The 14,892-nt window shown below is 35.5% G+C and overlaps 1 protein-coding gene across 1 annotated transcript in view; it reads right to left on the bottom strand.

Annotated features, from left to right (window-relative positions):
- Positions 1-7,215: 7,215 nt before the first annotated feature.
- Positions 7,216-14,892, bottom strand: part of LOC142349975 (dnaJ homolog subfamily C member 8-like) — a 440,478-nt gene continuing 432,801 nt past the window's right edge. The window contains exons 8-10 of the mRNA XM_075401847.1: positions 8,206-8,297; positions 7,849-7,924; positions 7,216-7,428 (exon numbers count right to left, since the gene is read on the bottom strand). Of these exons, the coding sequence (XP_075257962.1) occupies positions 7,312-7,428; positions 7,849-7,924; positions 8,206-8,297 (285 nt within the window). The 3' untranslated portion in view covers positions 7,216-7,311. The remainder of the gene's footprint in view (positions 7,429-7,848; positions 7,925-8,205; positions 8,298-14,892) is intronic.

The raw sequence follows: 14,892 nt of genomic DNA, 5'->3' as shown, positions 1-14,892 counted from the left end.
TGGTTCTCACTAGAATGAAATCTTCAAAACTTGGGGGAGCATTTGAAATTCGACTCATCGGACACTAAATTGCTCAAAATAACTCAAAACATTAAACCTGATACTTAATCATCAAACCTAATACACGAACCTGATCTTATAAATTATGAAGCTGATGCTTATCCAATCAAACCTGATACCAAAAAAACCTAAAAACCTGATTTCAACAAACAAGATATTTTATCTTGAAACCTGATACTTTATAATCGGATCTTTTCCGTTTGTGCCCCCCCCCCCAGTACGTTATGCTCACCCCAGTTATATCGAACGTGTCATTACATAGTAAATCAATACGTAAAAAAATTGCACGTGCGTCTGGGGGTTGCAATATGCACTCACTAAACTGGGGGGGGGGGGGCACAAAAGGAAAAAATCCTTATAATGAAATCCTATACTTCATTATCGAACCTGATAGTTAATCATCAAATTTGATACCAAAAGTATCAAACATTACATTTCATACTTGATCATCAAACCTGATACTCGAATCTGATGAAATAAAGCATCAAACGTGATAATTAAAAATCAAACACATAATCATAAAAACAGCTTTTACAGGATGCTTTTGTCGAAAATTTGGTGAAGCATTCGAAAGAAAATCAGCCTTTCTGATGCCAAATTTCACAATATAACTGACCACACCAGCTCGTTTTTTGGTGGGAAAATTACTTGCGTAATTCATTTGCGTGATTATGTGTCCTATTCAATCAAGCTACTTCAAATTGAAAATTAATGAGCAAAACTGATACCCAAATAGGCACCCAAAGTACCATTAAACTTGAAACTAAAGAATATCAAACATCACACCTGACATTTAACAATCATACCTGATTCTCAAACCCGATACTACAACGTATTAGAGCTCATACACATCCAACAAAATGTCAAACCAAATGTATCAAAATTTTATCTGAAAAAGTTTCAAACCTGATATTTTATTAATAGACCCGATACTTTTTAATGAAATCTAATACTTAATCATCAAACCTGATAACCAGACACTGAATAATCAAACATGATCCTAAAAATTATCAAACATTACACCTAAGCTTTTGCCATCAAATCTCACTCGATTCTGCCACGAAAAAAGCATCTAACCTGATACTTATTAACCAAACCTGTAACTGAAAGGTATCGTTTACAGATTGCATTTGTTTCTGCATTGGTTCTGAACACCATGAGAAATTCGAAATTTGGAGTAGAATTTGAAAGCAAATCATCTCCCCTGACGCTGGATTAGTATATATCTTTTGGTATATATCTTTTGGTAGCCACATTTCTTGCGAGCTCCTCTGTGTAATTATGTGCCCTACTCGATCATACTTTTCAATAACAAAACTCAATGACAAAAAATGATGCTCAAACATCAAATCCGATACTTAACCAACAAACCTGCTCCTAATAAGTATCATCAAACCGGGCTCCGATGAGTATCAAACGTCACACCTGACATTTAATCATCAAGCGTGACACTCGAACCTGATACAAAAGATTCATAATTTCATTTTTAATAAGTGTCAAAATAGATAATTTATAATCAATCCTAAAACTTAATTATCCAAACTGATCCCAAAAATATCAAACATCACACTTGAGACCATCATCACACATAATACTGAATCTTAACACTATAAAGTATTAAAGCTAATACTTATCCAACCAAAAGTATCATAAACTCTGATTTTAAGAAGTATCAACAAAGAAACAAGATCATAAAACCAGATAATCTATTTTTGAATCTCATACTTAATCATCGAATCTGACACTTAATTAACTGACCTGATGCCAAAAAGTATCAAACATGACACCTGACACTTTATCATTAAACTTGATACTATAAAGTATTAATTCTAATTTTTAAGCCTGTAATTATAAAGTAACTTACACATGATGCATGGTTTCTGAATACTATAAAACTACGAAAAACTCAAAATTTCGCAGAGCCAAGCTAAAGTGCACAATATAATAGAAAAACCCAAGTTTTCTGTAGAAAAGTTTTGCGCGGACCTCTTCTACGTGAATACGTGTGCCATTAAATCACAATAGTCAAACTTGAAGCAATTGACAAAAAATAATAATCAAACATCAAACGTGATACTTAATCAAACAATCTGATTCTAAAGAATTTCAAACATAATGAATGACGCTTGTATCATCAAACCTCATACTAGAACCTCATAAATTTTTAAAGCTAATACTTATCCAATCAAAACTGATACCAAAAGTATAATAAACTGACTTTTACACAGTGTTATAAAAGATAATTTATCCAAAAAATTTTTATATTTTAAGAGCAAATCGAATATTTATATTCAAACCTGGTACTTAATCAACCAGCCTGATCCCATAAAAATTCAAACATCACAATTGAAATTTTTGAAACATCACAACAAAAGTTTTCAAACATCAACTGAGACTAGGATCTGATACGATAAATTGTCTAACGTGATACTTAATAATCCAACCTGTTAAGATAAAGTATCATTTACGGGCTGAATTTGTTTTGCTACAATGATTCTGAACACTATGAAACTTTAAATCTTGGCGGAGCATTTGAAAGCAAGTCAGCTCATCGGACGCTATATTGTACAATATAACTCACAACATCCCAATTTTCTTGGCAGGCAAAAGTCTTGTGTAGTTCCTCTGCGTGATTTTTCCAACTGAACCACGCTTGTCAAACATGAAGAAAGACAAAACTTATTTTTATACAGCAAGCCTGATACTTAATCATCAAACCTGATCTCAAAAGAGTATCATCAAAACGGACACTTAATCATCACACCTGATAATCAAACTGATACTTCAAAGTATCAAATCTGATACAAAAAATTCAAACCTATTAGTATAAAGTACTTTCTAACAGCTGCATTGGTTCTTAATGTTATGAAAAGTTCAAAATTTCGCAGAGCCATGGTAAACTGCACAATATAGATGACAGCCCCAAAACCTTTTGACAGAAAAGTTTCCTGAGTAGCTGTTCAGCGTGATTGTGTGCTATCGAAACACTAATGTCAAACTTGAAGCCCAAAAAAAGATACTCAAACATTAAAAAAGATATTTAATCAACAAATTTGACTCTAAAGAGTATCAAACATAATTACTGACACTTAATCCATACTGATAAAAGAACCTAAAGTAATTTAAGTATATATCCAATCAAACCTGATATCAAAAGAAACATAAACTGATTTTAAAGAGTATTATAAAAGATACTTTATCAGCAAACCTGATACTTAATAATCAAAACTGATAGTTAATCAAACCTGATACTTATTCAACCACATTGATCCCAAAAAATTTCAAACATCACAACTAACACATTGTCATCAAAACTGAGACTCGGATCTGATACGATATATTATCAAATACCATACTTAATAATGCAACCTGTAACTATAAAGTATCAATTACAGTCTGCGTTTGTTTTGCCACTTTGCTTCTGAATACTTTGAAATCTTTAACATTTCACGGAAAATTTCAAAGCAAAACAACTCTTCCGACGCTAAATTGTACAATATAACTCACAACATCCCAATTTTTTGCTAGAAAAAAGTCTTGTGTAGTTCTTCTGCAAGTTTTTTCCCACTGAACCAGGCTTGTCAAACAAAGAATCTTAATGACAAAAAAATCTTTTTTATACAACACGCCTGTACTTAATCATCAAACCTGATTCCAAAAAGTTTTGGAAATCTCAATTGACACTCTATCAAAACTGGACTCGAATCTGATACAAAGAACAATCAAAAGTGTATCAAACCTGTAACTATAAATTATCTTTTACAGGCTTCATTTGTTTTGCTACATTGGTTCTGAAATTCGGAGCATTTGAAAGCAAATCAACTCCTCTTACACTAAGTACTACAAAATAACTCAACATCCAATTTTCTTTTGATAGGCAAATGTCTTGATTGGATCTTCTGCGTGATTTCGTCCACTTGCAGCACGCTTGTCAAACACGGAACGTAATGACAAAATTCTTAATCAGACAACAAACCTGATACTTAATTATCAATCCTGATCCCAAAAGAGTATCCGCAAAAGTGATAAGAAGAGTATCAAACATCACAGCCGACACGTAAAAATCAAAGCTGATACTAGAACCAGATATAATTTATTGAAGCATATACTTATCGAACCAAACTTGATACCAAAAGTAACATCAACTGATTTTAAGGAGTATTATACAAGATACTTTATCAGCAAATCTGATACTTAATAATCAAATCTGGTAGTTAATAATTATACCTGATACTGATTCAACCACCCTAATCCCAAAACGTTTCAAACGTCACAGCTAACTCATCATCATCAAAGCTGAGACTCGGATCTGATACGATATAATATCAAACTCGATACTTAGTAATCCAACCTGTAATTATAACGTATCATTTAGTCTGCATTTGTTATGCTACATTGTTTCCGAATACTATGAAAACTTTAAAATTTGACGGAGAAATTGAAAGCAAATCAACTCTTCCGACGCTAAATTGTACAACATCCTATTTTTTGTCTAGGCAATATTCTTGTGTAGTTCTTCTGCTTGTTTTTTTTGCAATTGAACCAATCTTGTCAAACATGAAACTTAATGACAAAAAGTCTTTTTTATTCAACAAGCCTGATACTTAATCATCAAACCTGATTCCAAAAAGTTTCGAACATCACAATTGACACTATTAAAAAAAAGAAAAACATTGTTAATTCCTTTGAGTATGAACTATAAAATACAGAACATAGTTTAAAGGCAATGTAGTGTTAAGAAAGTATAAATGAAACAAACTATTAAAACTGGACTCGAATCTCATACAATGAACTATCAAAAATGATACGTAATAATCAAATCTATAACTATAAATTATCTTTTACAGGCTGCATTTGTTTTGCTACATTGGTTCTGAAATTGCAAATTCGGAAGAGCATTTGAAAGCAAATGAACTCCTCTTACGCTAAGTTGTACAAAATAAATCAACATCCAATATTCTTTTGTTAGGCAACTATCTTGCTTAGCTCTTCTGCGTGATTTTGTCCAAATTGAAGCACGCTTGTCAAACATGGAACGTAATGACAAAATTCTTAATCAGACAACAAGCCTGATACTTAATTATCAATCCTGATCCCAAAAGAGTATCCGCAAATGTGAGAAGAGTATCAAACATCAATGCTGATAGGTATCAAACTTGATACTGAGACTTGATATTGTTAATATCTATGTGCACAGTTCGCTGTTTAAATTTTCAAACCCAACCACCGAATAATCTACATTCCGATAGCGTTCAAACGCTTATCTGATCAAATATACAGGTTTTTTTTTCAAAGAACTCGATTTTCAACGTTTATCTTCCTTTAACCCATTTGCGGAGATAAAGATCCCAAATTCTGCTAGTGTCCATCTTTATTGACTCTTAATCTTACAGGATGCTTTTCCTCTGCACTGGTTGACCACTTTGATATCTTCAAAAGTTGGCCGAGCTTTTGAAATTCAATTTTATTGAAGCGAAATTGCAATACAACTTCAATTTGGTTGGCTGAACAATCTGATAGGTTTAAAATTGCCTCTCTGCAAATAGATTAAATGTAGGAAACGGCGAATTCTTTGTGGCCGAAACTGACGGATTCAACACTGGACACTTTTACGATATCTACATGCAATTAAAGGGCGTATAGAGATTGGTAGTTTATGAACATCTGTATTTGGTATTACTACACCTTGAGATACAAGTGTATCGGATTGATACTTCGCAATTATCGATGCTCAACAAACCTTCTATCTGTGTTGAGAAAACTAGTACTTTATGTCTACAAATAATCAGATTGACTTCGATATTGAACCTGTCAATACATGCAGTTCTGTCGTACTATAGCCCCTTCTCCCCCCTCCAGCTGACAGCTTAGTGGGTATAAAGAGCATAGCACATCCTAACATAGCTGGCAGATTGCCAGAAAACGGCCGCAATAGCTTCGTAGATCTGCAGTCTAAAAAAACAGTTAAAAAAGACAGACCAAAAAAATTCGTTTTTTCATTGAAGGCTCATATGTTATATTTTGATAAGTTACTCTGTATAAATTTTTGCTGCCTCTATTAGTTGCTCTCAAATAACCTTCATTTAGAGTGACAAACGCCCATTTGACCTTATCTCGTTGAATTCAAGTAAATAAAAGTCAATTTCAAAGTGAGGAAGTCATTTTTGAGAGTGAGATAAGTCAAGTGTGACCAAAAATTTTATCACGCGAATGAAAAAACTCGCTCCACTAAGAGCGAAAAATGACGTCACTCACGCACTTCAGTTGAAATTGCATGAGCGAATGAAGAAAAAGCAAATTTGGAGTGGTTGTGACGTCATATGGTCGTAACAAAAATCTTGACGACGAAATAAAGAAAGTCCTGAAGTACAATTCAAAGAATTTTCATTGACTAAACAAGAACTAGACCTAGAACGGACTATGAGTGAATTGGAAAAACCATTTCCCAAAATCAGATAAAAAAATAAAAAAAAAACAGAAAATCAATGTCAAAATGCCGCATGTGAACAAAAAACCACTAGCGAGAAATGAAAATTTGGTTTAAAAAAAGTAGGCCTAGAATGAACTATCAATGGACTGGGAAAACCATTTAGAAAAAATCCAATTCAAAAAATCGAAAAAACAGTATAAACCAAAGTGAAATTGCCGCATGTGAACAAAAAATCACTAGCGAGAAAGCGAATTTTTGTTCAAACACCGTTTTCTCACTCTACTTTAAAATTAGAGCGAAAAAATTTCACGCCGCAAAACCACTCGCTTTTTCGCTCCATTTTCTGTTACGGCGTGACTAAAATCACTACTCCAATTTGACTTCAAAAAGCATGAAAATGTGTGAACAGATCTTAAAAAAATACAATTCAAATTCTTCGAATTGTAAAAAACCAAGAGAAGGCCAATAATAGCACCAGCTATCGCTGCGAGGCTATTAATAACTGAGTACACCATAATAAATACATTGGGACGATACAATGGGAAAACCGTATATTCAAAAAAAACAATCCATTGAATGTTTATTGCAAAATGTAACAGAAAACATAATTAAAACACTTGTCTAAAGAGATATGACCACACTCCAAAACGCATATAATTTTTATGTCGTTAACAAAAAACTTTTCTATAAAAGAGTTGTAAAATATGGTAAAGGCTTAACCGAAAATTTATATTTCATCCAGATTTAGAGTGTGGACAAAATCTCGGCATCTAAAACTTCTGAATTATGTTTGTCAACTTCAAAGGATGAAAAATTATATCTCATCGCTGTTCCGCTCGTGTCTTGGGAGGTTTGAATACGCCTTTCGCCTTTTTGCTCTTTTTCACGCCTTGAGCTTTGAAACTGTTCCACGAATCAAATCTCTCATCCCTTCCTTTCTGAAACAAACCAGAGAAAAACTTTCTTCGGCAAACAGAATGATTTTCACAATCCATTTGAGTGATTTCATCCAAGCAATATTCTCCTAAATCACCCACTCAATGTGAAAGTAATAGGAAAATTGCTGCTGACTGAGTTAGAGAGGAACAACAACTCCCGAGACAGCATTCAAACTTTTGTTTCGACAAAGATCTTTATTTGAAAACGGCAACACAAAACAACGCAATATGTAATTAAACTAAAGAAATAATTTCACAGTATTAACTTTACACCAATGTCGTTTATCTCAAACAAAATCACCCCTTATCCAAGAGGAGAGCTTTACGTAACATAAATATGAACAAGGGTGACTAAAAACTCAATAAAAGTTGGGTAATTGAGGGAGGATTCCGAGCACTTTTGACAATAGATTCACATACCTCCCACTTTTCATTCCACTCTTTCTGTTTCTTGGCAATTTCTGTTTCTTTCTGCTCCTCTTCCGTCTGTCTTTTTCTAAAAGCAAGTCCAACAAATCTAACTACAACGATAGCGAGGGCTCGCATACATTCTCGTACAAAAACTGGGAAAGTTATGAGCAATACTATTTACGGTAATCACGTTATGTTCGAGCAGCGTTCCTTCTTAGATATAGATTATGTGCGTTAATGAAGCTTTTGGAAAAACGAAAAGGCCACATTTGTTTAACTATGCTACAGTTACAATGGATAGCATAACAGATCAGCAAGCTTCTAGAAATTAATGAAAAGCTATTTTTCGATTATCGCCAAACTTACTGTTCTTTTGCATAGAGGTCTTCGGCTTTTCTTTTCCTCAATTCCGTGTCTGCAAAGGCTTTTAAACAAGCTTTCCGAACTCTGTCTTTGAACTGAAACAAGCATAACAATATGTACGGAAACATTTGGTTCCATAAGAAAATGTGGTCATCCCTTTTGAACCAGGAGGGAGGGGTATTAAAAAATCGACGACAAATCAGAACAAAAAATAGCGTTTGACCATATATCGGCGCCTATGATTTTGTTCGCTTGTCTTCAAATCAAAAATGAGAAAACTTTTTTTGGCTCAGCGTATTTTCTAAGCATATTTATGTTATCTTTGAACAGCAACTTTTCATAAATTCCTCCAAGCGCTATCACAATAGTCTCTACCAAAGGGCCGAATCGAAGTGGCGTGGAGCCTTTATTTGCAATATACGATAGTGCTTTTCCGTATTCAAAATTCTTTCGTAATTAGCTCATTTTCAGAGTTAGCAGGGCCAAATTTTTTGGACCATGACTCGAGTTCGCGAAAAAAAACCAAATAATGGTTGAGAAAGAACATCAACTTTTCGGGTCTTTTAAATTTCCGGCCAAACCACCTACAATTTTATTAAATACCTCCAAAACAAGGGCCTGGGAACAACTTTTTCTCTGAGTGAGGATAGTAACTCTGAAAATGAGCTAATTACAAAAGAATTTTGAATACGGAAAAACACTATCATTTGAGAAAGCAGGATATTCCTCTTGAAAGCAGGATATTCGAGCTAAAAATTAGGTGATAACAGTACTTTTTCAGTTCAGCATAAAACTGACACCTTATGTAACTTAGGTCCCCAAATATCTAACTTTGATATAGCTAATCGATCGATCTCGTTTATATAATTTAACAATTTAGTTTATCTAGGTGCCAAATGATTCGAATTGATTGGGACCTAATTGCTTACTTTTTTTGTGCTAGAAAAACTACAAAAAACTTCTTCGTACATAATTCCAATATCCCGCACCCAAGCGTTTACAGGTCACTTTTCTTCAAAAACAACTTTTTCGGCGATGGGACACTGGGGTATTAAAGTACAGTCAAACGCCAAAAAGAAATGGGGTCTCCTTATTGATAGATGTAAGCAGAATACTAAGAGTAGGTTGGGCTGTCAAGTAACTGCTACGCCAGTCAACAATCACCACAATTGAGAGTAATTCAATTGAGAGAAAAAAATTAGCGTTCGACCACGCTTCAAAAAAATTTTCATCAATTTTTTCTGGCAGTTTCGGATATTTAAACTAAGCACATTTATGGTAAATTTCACATCCCATCGTTAAACAAGACAACACATTTGACTCTGTGTGGCAAATGACTCTAACATATCTCTCCCAGCTTTACACCTCATTTTTCTCAAATCCAAAAAGGTCATCAGAAGGATCAAGTATTTCAAAAATCATATTAGTAAAAAGACAGGGGGTCACCTTATACATAGATATAAGCAAAAGTTAGTATATTTTGAAACTTAGCCAAACCCCAGAGCTAAATTCTTTATAAAATATTACCCCAAATGCTTCTAAAGTCTATCACAGTTTGGAAAAAACTGTTTTTGTGTTAAAATCAATTGACCCTCCAATCTATAATTTTGCAGGAGAAACTTTCGGCTAAGATAACTTTCTTGTTATAAAATCTGTGTCTGATGAATTTCTTTACGTAGAAAAAAAAGGTATCAATAAAAAGCTCTTGAAAATCTGAATCGATTCTGTAATTTTTTTTTTGAATTTCCCATTACTGTAGAAAACAAGTATTTTGACGTTGTTTGTGGTGATGAGGGTGTTGTTTAATAGCAATAGCTGTTTACAGCTTTTAGTGGCCTTTCTTGTTTTCTTATAATTAAAAGAATCTGATTTGTACTGGTGCTCTTGTCTTTTTAAAGACCCGTTCACAACTTTTAAAGACCTGTTCACAATATAAGTCACAATAGACTAGAAAAGGGCGCGTAAATCGACATTTTCAGGGCCCAAACTTTTCCAATTTGTTTATAAAATCGATTGAGATAATTTTTGATCAAATATTTGGTTTTGGGTAACTAATTTTTGTTTCAGTCAACGGGTAACTAATGGTTATGATTTTGATAATAATAGTTACACAAAAATGACTTTTTAGCTTTGCCCGTAATTGTTGTGCTTATTGATATCTCGTTGCGTAGTCTTGTTAATGACAATCAGCGGTCATTAATTCGATCGGGCTAGCTGTTTGAGTTGCAGGCTAATGGTTTATATGATTTTGGCACTGTTATCACACATTTGGTAACTTTTTACTTTTGACCGTTCTGTAGCTCTGTCTGATGCCCTTTCACTCAGTCTTAGTGATGACGAAGTTCATGGGGCCTCTAATCCGGCATATTAGAAGCTATTCGATGGTTTCTATTCAAATCGCATTTTTTATGAAATTTGACTACGTTTTCTTAAAATATTATTATTATTATTATTATTATTATTATAGGTTTGCGCACCATTTACAAACTCAAAAGTGCTTTCAAAATCAATGATTAAATGAAAAAGTTTTCAGTTTTTTCCGACAATCAAACTCCTGGGGTATTAGTATCATTTCCAAAGGCATTTTATTCCATTCAAAAGCAACAGCAAAACAATGATCTTTGCCCAAATTTGTCCCGTTTAAGCCCTTTTTGGTAGTGTTTTCTGTTCTTCTATGCCTTAGTCTCATTAAAGACAGATTTCATTGGCTAATTACGTTCCATAATTGGCCTTAATTAAAGGTATGAGGTTACATCTAACGGTACTGAAAAGACTGACATTTTTGTTCACAAACAATATTAGTGCTTTTTGAGTCTTGAGTAGCTGCTGGTTTTTCTGCCATATTACGTAGTCTCATCACAGACAGTACTCATCAAATATCAAACTCACGAAAAAGAAAATTATTTCTTGATTCCAGTTTTTGCTTATTGCTCTCAACTGCTTTGACGCCGTTTGTCCTGCCTTTTTTTGTCCTATCATTTTATGCCGTTTGTGACTGCCTTTTTATTCCTTTTGCTTCTTAGTCACTTGTTCGCCAAAATGCAACTCTCATTGGTCTTTTAACGCGGACATTGAAACTACTAAACATTCCATCTTTGGCTATCTTTTTTTTTAAATCAGCCAAATTGAAACAATTGAATAGTTGCAGCTTGCAGAAGATTCGGACGAATTGCTCTCGAGAGACAGGCGGGGCAATTTAATTTAGAGTGGGTGCTGCGCAGAAGTTATTATGGTTGCAAATATCTCGACCCCACAAAGGTAGGACCCGGAAACTTCCAGGATAACAGTGACATCTTAACCACTAAGCGCTGTCTTTGCATCTTTGACGCTCAAGATCGCTTTTATGTTTGCAACAAACTTTGGAATGAAAACAAATGAAATTAAGCGGTCAATCAAAAGCTCAAAACGGTCAACCATCGAAGACGTGTTTACAACAATTTTCTCAAACTTGGTTTGCGAGCAATCACATTTCTTCAAATCATCTCTTTTTTTGCCTAATTGTTGTGATAAACTAATTGTTGTGATAAACTTATTAGCGTAATTGTTGTGATAAACTAATTAAAAAGATCTGACATGCTAAGTCTCGCAAGAGTGGTCTCTCCGTGGAGAGAATTTTAGAGGCAAGCATTGTATGTCCATATCATCTGAGTGTTTGGAGAACAGGAACAACTCAGCTCTCCATGCGACCCCAATTCACAGCTCTCCTTCTCCCTTGGGACGTCACAAACCTTGAGCTGGGAAACTCAAGGACCAAAAAGATTAAGTGCAGTGACATCGGCCCAACAAAACTCTTTTCGCGGTGCAACTATACGGGATGTTGTGCAGCAATACTACCCTCAAATTTTGGCTTCAATGATCATTCTACATACAATTTTCACTTCATTTAATGTTAAGGACTCCTAATCTATCTTATTAGATACCAATTCAACCCATCAATCCTGATAGCTCCTAAAATCATCCCATCAACAAAAAATCGTTTGATAAGCCATAAGCTAAATTTGAAAAATATCGCGATTTATAAATTGTTATATTAGTGTTTCCCTCGTGTTATCTCCCCCTCTTTTAGTCTATCGCCCTTCATGTTTTGTCGTGTTGGCTTTCATTTTTCTTACATTGTTAATCGAGTATTCTCATCTATATGTCATTCCTTAATGGTTTTCGTTAATTAATTCACCCATCTGTCCTCCCTTCCTCGACAACCCGTTCCTATGTCCGATCAGACGCACTGCTCGAAGTGTCTCCAAACCCTCAAGAAGAGGGGTATATGGTGTTACTCATGCGGTACCTATATGCATGTCCAATGTAGCGGATTTCAATATGCGCGCGAATACCATGACAAGCACACACACACGAGGCGTTAATCATCGAGACACCAGCAAGCGCGAATGCAAAGATCGCAGATTCCCATACCCATGTCACCCACACCCTTTTCCCCCTCCCAAAGCCCTGCTTCTCTCAACGCTGCCGACTTCTGGTCCAACCTAACCACCGATATGAAAGAAATGCTCAAAAACGTTTACCTAGAAAATGTTCATTGGAAACCAGACTTTTTGATTTTAAGCAAAAATAAAGTTGGCAGTCGCTTTGTCGAGTCGCTGAACGTTGCGTTGTCAGAATGTGAGAACATTAACCATAATAGTGAAGTTGGGATGTTAGCCGCTATGGTCATGCCCCATCTCATCCTCGCTAGAACAAAAATGGGTAACGATAGATCGGTAAGTAAAATAAATGCTAGGCGACTCGACCTCTGGATAAATTGCGAATTTGAACTATTATTTCTAGAGGCGAAAGGAGTACAAGACAGACTTACGAGATCGAACTCTAAACATGAAACAAACGAATTCAAACTATTCGACAAAAACATGGAAATTGGAAAAACCTCGAATGCACTAAGATGTCTAACTGACGAATCAAAGGGCGGTGTCCTACCCCTAATTCAAAAACTGGGAACGAAAACAGTAATGGACATATTAGGTGAAAAGCACCCCGCCCCACAGACTGCAAATCTTGACTACGTTGTGAAAGACCCCCTTCAAATACATTACCCTATCAACACTCTATATATGATCGCATTAACGCATCTGCAATACGTAGATCGACCATGAAAACACGCGGCAGTCATGGTCCCTTACGATTAGATGCAAACGAAAGGAGGAACATCCTCACGTCGTTCAAATCTATGTCGAACGACATTTGCAAGTCATTGGCAAAGTTGACTATTTTGATTGCGACACACGAGGTGTGCTTTCTTGATGTATACAATAGCTCTAGGTTGATACCACTCGATAAATGTCCTGTTGTACGGCCATAGGTGTTGGTGAGGTAATGCGACGCATCATTGGTGCGTCAAAAATGACCTCAAATTCCTCGGAGGTAATCTCCAACATTGCCTTGGTCAAAGACGCGGAATTGAACAGGCCATTCACTCTCTACGCGAAAACTTTGAGCAACCGGAGACACAGGCCATCCTCCTTATTGATGCGAAAAATGCCTTCAACAGTTTCAACAGAGACTTAGCCCTAAAAAACATCGAAGTTCTTTGTCCATCTCTTCATTTGGCTTTATCCAACTCCTATAAGAGCCCATCTAATCTCTAGCCCATCTAGTCTCTCACAAAGTTCTGCAATCCCGAGAACGAACCACTCAAGGCGACCCACTTGCAATGGCAATGTTTGGAATAGCTATTTTGCCCCTCATCGAAAAAGTTTCCAACAACATGATTAAAAATGGTACGCGGATGACGGAAAGGCCGCCGGATCGGTTGAAGCGCTGAAGGTCCTTCGATCAAAGTTGAAACTGTATGGTCCTTCATTTGGTTATAATGCTATCAAATGCTATCTTATCACCAAAGCAGAGTTCGTCAATGACGCAAAAAAAGCGTTTAAAGGTGAAGAAGTAGATATTATTGATGGATCAAGTCCTTGGATCTGTTATCGGAAACGTGGACTCCTGCATATAATGCATAGATCAAAAGCAAAACTATCTACGTATATTGCAAAAATTAGCAAAACATGCGAAAATGTGTACAAATGCCTGGCGAACTCTGTTCAACGTAAATTGACCTTCCTATCGAGGACCACACCAGACACATTCGACTTGTTTGAAGAAGCCGAGAAAGTTATCAATATTCACCTAATCCCTAACCGTGTATGTAACACCAATTATTACGAGACCTATCGCGACATATTTTCACTCCCCGTACGCGAAGGCGGACTCAACATCGCAAATAAAACTACCAACACTGCGGAGTCCTTCGCAAATAAAACTACCAGCACTGAAGATGACGCACGATTGCATATTAACGCCAATGGCCTCTGGGACAGCAGATTCTCAAAAACGTTCTCGATGAATAAATTTTCAACTCCTTTGCGAAAAGCTGCCCGAAAAAAATCGAAGACGCGTATAGCTACCTTGAAAATATCAAAAAATTGAAACACGAACCTCGAGTTATAAATGTTAAGAAGGGCACTTTTGAATACATTTGCAGGGAATGAAATCTACTGTATATAGTGAACTGTTAATATGTGATCTGTTAATGACTTAATTTACTTTTCTATATTTTTGCTGAAAATGAGTTTTAAAAACAAAGTTCTGCAGAATTCTGACAGAACATGCTACTATGGTTTCTTGAATTGTGGGTTTTGGACAAGTCAGCTTCAGAACAGACATTTCATCGCCCCCTTCTTGATT

This window comes from Convolutriloba macropyga, chromosome 11 (genome assembly GCF_964194025.1).
Source record: "Convolutriloba macropyga chromosome 11, txConMacr16.3, whole genome shotgun sequence".
NCBI classification, from domain to species: Eukaryota; Metazoa; Xenacoelomorpha; order Acoela; family Convolutidae; genus Convolutriloba; species Convolutriloba macropyga.
This window is presented reverse-complemented; position numbering and strand designations above follow the sequence as displayed.